Below are 5,245 nucleotides of genomic sequence, written 5' to 3'. Positions count from 1 at the left end.
TTATTTGACGTATACGGTGAATCTATATTGACCTGAGTGAAAGAAACTAGTTTACCGCGAGCAGATTTCGTTATGGTTGGGGGAAGACTACGGGTTGCATCTGGATCTTGTTTAACTGGCGACAACAGTTTCAATTTCTTTCGTACATGATCCGTGGTGAACGTGATTAATTTTTACTGTTGGACGTCAAAAGGAGGGAAAGAGTCCTCCCCATATTCTGAACAGTACAACCATTTCTCGTATAGATTAACATAGCCACCTGAGAACCATAGCTGTCAATTATAGAAATGAAGTACCTGGAAAAGGAGGCTCTAACAACGGATCATTTGTTGCCTGTTTGAGAAATACTTAACAAGTAGGTATGTGTAAATGCCTGCCGGAATAGGGCTGTGTACAGAAACCGATGTAAACTATCAGTTTTCAGTTGCGCAACTACTGTATCAAGAGAGAAATGCTGTACAGTGGTACAACGTGGTTGACTTCAGTTATCAGCAAGTGACTACCTGTCGCAGATAGAAATCAGATTACCCAAGCTCTCGAAGCCTCTTGTTACTTTATCTAAAGAGAGCCTATCCAGCTACTCTCGAACATAACGAGATTTTTCAAGCGTTGCTGCATTAAAAGCTTAATTTTAGAAATGCGTCATTGAATGACGCAATGTAGTTCCACTGAAACGCCAGCCGACAGACGTCATATCTGGTGGGCTGCGTGTATATAAGATGGGGGCAGCGATCTAAGAGCCATCAGATTTCTTCTTTCCTTGAGGAGTGCAGACGGACAAGGACAATCACCATGCTGAGAGAAGCCGCAGCCCTTTTGCTGATTGCAGCTGTTGCCAGTGGTAAGTGGTCCGCTGTCTCAATGTTCTGTGAAGTGTTGTGACTATCTAGGAGCAAGTTATAAGCATATTGTTGTAACATATAAAGAAAAATCAGCAAACTGTTATGAAAATACATAGCAGCGAAACTTGAATTGGCTTGGAACGATAGTTCATAGCATTTTTAATACTGCAGAGAGTTTCAGATTACACATCCGGACACAGCCCTGGGTTCCAGAGCTACATGTAGCAGACAGCGTGAATTTCGTAAATTCTTGTTTAGTATAAATTTCTCTTTTTCCATAAGGTCTTATTTCACTTATTAACAATTAACGACAGTTTATGGAGGTATAAAATCACAGTAAAGCAAAAGCAATTCAAACTTAAAACATAAATAACGGAGGAAAAGGCTATTTTCTTCTTTTAATTTATGTATTAGTTATTGCAATAAACGTGAGCAAAAACACACGACAGAACTATATCTTTGTTTAAAATCCTCGCCATTTTATTATTTTTAAAATTTCAAAAAGTTATGCTAATACTCTGTCACAATATCCTATAGATAAAGAAAATTGTTTGTTTTTTGATTTCGGATAACAATTTGCAGACTGAGAGACATCCGTCATGGACACACCTCATTTTCGACATAGCATGGGGAGGCGTAATCAAGACTGATTTTTTTTTAAAAAAAAAAGTAATCAGAAAATGTTATCCAGTAATCAATAAGTAATGTGCAACAAGATATACGTTGATTGCTTCATTTGTTTTTCCAAAACGTAAAAGTCCCTTATTTTATAGGCTGTCTAGGAGAATGTACCTTTAAGGGATATTGCAATTTTATGCTATTATGTTCTTAGAAATGAGTAAAATCACATACTAATAAATTTGTAAGTATTTGATATTACAAAAATGGAAAACAATTCGAAAAACTGTAACTACATAACGTATATAGGTAAAAACTTACGCTATAGCAAAACTCTCCCCGGATACAAAGACAAAAAAAGGAAGCTGGGAACAGTACACATTAATATATGGGTTCTTTACAAGTGGAGTAGTTAGAGACAATAGCAGAAAGCTTATATCATAGCATACCAAGAAAGCGACAGATTGTGAAGAAAGACACTATTTGTCTTGCGTTCCTAAGCGGACTTTCCTATAGAAAACTATATCCATCTTATAAGCAACTCCTGAGGGAACATTACAGGGTGAGAAGTTTCACAGCAAAATTTATTTCTGATAATTGTTTTTGTCTCTGTTCTTCAGTCGAATCATAAAACATCACCTAAAACAACTTTAGATCCTTTTGCTTCCTCTTGAAGTTTTATCATTTAGCAAGTAGACACATGTGTGATTATAAATACTGTAGCCAACAGATAATTTTGGTGTTGTTTCTGTCTGTTTTCGTACGTCAGATTCTAGTAACGCTAGATAACAACTGACTGTCACTTAATGCGGACGTGATGTATTTTCAGCTTCGTACCCGAAGACGACTGTGCTGTTCCAAGACCCGGCGGACTACGCGGGCGAGATGAAGTGCTGCATGGGCGCCTTCAACACCCCACACAACTACACTGGCGCCTACCAGGTGAACGCACTCTACCTCAGCAGCCACGTGCGCAACTACGCCACTCTGGAGATAGGCCCGGAGCAGCAGAACATCAGGATCACCATGAGCGAGACTCCGTATGGCGTGTCCGACTGGAAGGTCGTCGCCACAGCCACCTACTCGGAAGTAGCCGAACCTCTCCAGCTCCTCAGGGTGCCTATCAGCTACAAGACCGATCCGTCCAAATATTACCTGTTCGAAATCTCGTACGGTGGCAGCTACACATACCCTACATATTCATCTATCGATATATCTGCTGGTCCTTACAAGACAAGCTACAACGCCTTTATACTGGGTATCGACTACGAGAAAGCATGAATGTACTGAATACTCAGATCCAATAAATCAACCTATTTATATTTGTTTGTTTGATTTGGAGACATTTGCTGAAATTCATTCCCTCTTCCTTTTATGCTGTATGTTGCGTCATTTCACAGCCTATTGATTTGCGATGCGCATTTTATAATGATGAATCTCCGTGAATGAGTAGAAGACACGAATCAAATGAATACAGGAGATGTTTCTGTGATTGTGACGGGTATTGAAAAATTTGAAGCATTCACTAAATCTCTCGCAGGAGCTACCACAGTGATGTAAAATGTTGATTTATAAATTCCTTCATCTTTCTACCACGCTCTCTAGAAAAATGTGTCGCATATTTAAATTCCGAAGATTTGGGAACAACAAGATCTGCTGCTCTAATTGCAAGACCTAATTTCAAGGATAGACTTATATTTAATGAAACTTTGGTTGACACTGAGTTAAGCAGACATATTAATATTGTTTATGATATCTCCTAAGCTGTATAAATGAGTATTTTTAACCCCCGACGCAAACAGAGAGGTGTTATTATACGTTTAACGTGTGTACCTGTGTATCTTTCTGTGGCATAGTTGCTCCTAAACGAAAGGTCTGATTTTAATGTTTTTTATTTGAAAGCTGGTTCAGTGGGGATGGCTCTTAGCTATTTTCCAGCGGAAAGTGTGTTCAGTTTGAAACGTCCCTCTTCCCGTTTTGGAGCGCAAGTGTCCTCTGAAATATGTAATTCTTGTATTACTTCTGCCAACTGATCTTGTACTTCCTGGATTTCTCTTTTGTGTTTCGTATTAATTTGATTCAGATTTTGTTTGAATTTCCTAATTTGTTCGTACTCTTCTGTGACATTAAAGACTACCGGTATTGTGTCATTAAGATTATCATCTACCTTCGTAGATAAATTATTTAGCTGATCCGAAAGTTCGACTACTTTCTCTGATAATGAATTGATTTCCTCCATGTGTCTTTCCGAACCAATTTTCAGAGTATCTACTGTGTCCTTTAAGTTTTTGCAAGTTGCGTAACTGAATCGGTAGATGCAACTGAGACAATTTTAGCTCGCAAGGTGTCGTGATTTTCATGAAAAATGGTATGCAGTTCTTTTATGGCTGCTTCGTGATTCTGTAATGCATTTTCAAGCTGCTTTAATTTCATCAGCTAAATTAAGTAAAAATGTTTTCGGCAAGAGCACTCTCTTGATATACGCTACGTAATACACAGAGAGCTACTTAAAGTCCCGGAGCATCAGATTGTAGGGCTGAAGAAGATGTACATAAAAATTTGTGAGAACATATGTTTACCTTTCACAATGATGATTTTTGTCTTTTGAAGTCACCCGTTTCAGCACCTACAAAGCAGAAAAACGGTGATTGTGACTCAATTGTAAAAGATAAACATACGCTCACGCAGACTTTTTTGTAGTTCCTTTTGAAGTCCACAATTCAGTAACAAATCAAATGATTTTGCCGTAATAGTTTAGGCAACCTACTGCAAGTGAACGCAATGGCAGTCCGCTTTCTTCCGATTTCATTTAGAATTATCGCCACTGCTTATTGGATATGTTACCTGACCTAATTTATATATATATATATATATATATATATATATATATATATATATATATGTGTGTGTGTGTGTGTATATATAACGTGATTTACGTGTTTCTTTTTTTATACATTAAAAACAGAAACACGTAGATCACGTGAGTGGCAATAGTAAAATACCAATGATAGTGTTTAGTTCAATTATTAGTAGTAGCTAAGAGAAAAGACTGCAAGGTGTTCTAAATGTAAAAATATTTTTAAATAACGAATACAGTAAGATATGGATGGTAGTCTATATTAAGTGACACACTACGACATAAGCTAAATGGTAAAACTGCAAAGTATTTTAAACGTAAAAATAATTTGTTAATGACAAAGGATGACATTTAGTACACATTTAAAGGACTGAAGTACAACTTCTCAGCGTTTGAAACTCTGCTACAGCCGATCTGTTATGAGCATTATTGAACTGTTTTCTTTCAATTATTTCACAAATAACAACATCCTGCAAGCTCTTTACACGACTGAAGGTCACGTAAGCTTGGCCTTTTCCGAAAGTACCTTCACCTAAATAAATGACAGCGTTTTCTACAGTGGTCCCTTGCAACTTCTGGACAGCAACGCCCGCCCCAACTTAAAATTTGGGGAAACATTACTCTTTCTATGTTGCCGTACCCTCTAAGACCTTGAAGTGTCAAATTTTGTGGCTGCATTGGAATTCATCCGTTTTCGTCTTCAAAACTCCCTTTACTCGACTTGTCGGATAATTCTAAAAGCATCTATTTCTGGACTTTTATCTGATTTATATCTGCTAAGTCCATTTCATTCCAGTTTTTTTATTATACGAATGCTACCATTGACCAACCCTTCCCAGACCTTAAAATTCATTTACAACGTGACTCTATCACCAACTGCATTTTTTATTGAATTTAGCAGTCGTCCCGTACAATTTGTATCTTGCGG

At 37.5% G+C, this 5,245-nt stretch overlaps 1 protein-coding gene across 1 annotated transcript; it reads left to right on the top strand.

Annotated features, from left to right (window-relative positions):
• Nucleotides 1-753: 753 nt before the first annotated feature.
• LOC124777715 lies at nt 754-2,782 on the top strand. Its single transcript, XM_047253212.1, has 2 exons — nt 754-841; nt 2,290-2,782. The coding sequence occupies exons 1-2, from the start codon at nt 793-795 to the stop codon at nt 2,739-2,741; spliced, it is 501 nt and encodes a 166-aa protein (XP_047109168.1). The 5' UTR covers nt 754-792; the 3' UTR covers nt 2,742-2,782.
• Nucleotides 2,783-5,245: the final 2,463 nt, after the last annotated feature.

This window comes from Schistocerca piceifrons, chromosome 2 (assembly GCF_021461385.2).
Source record: "Schistocerca piceifrons isolate TAMUIC-IGC-003096 chromosome 2, iqSchPice1.1, whole genome shotgun sequence".
In the NCBI taxonomy this organism is placed as follows: domain Eukaryota; kingdom Metazoa; phylum Arthropoda; class Insecta; order Orthoptera; family Acrididae; genus Schistocerca; species Schistocerca piceifrons.
Note: the sequence above shows the minus strand (reverse complement) of the source record. Positions and strands in the feature narration are given on the sequence as shown.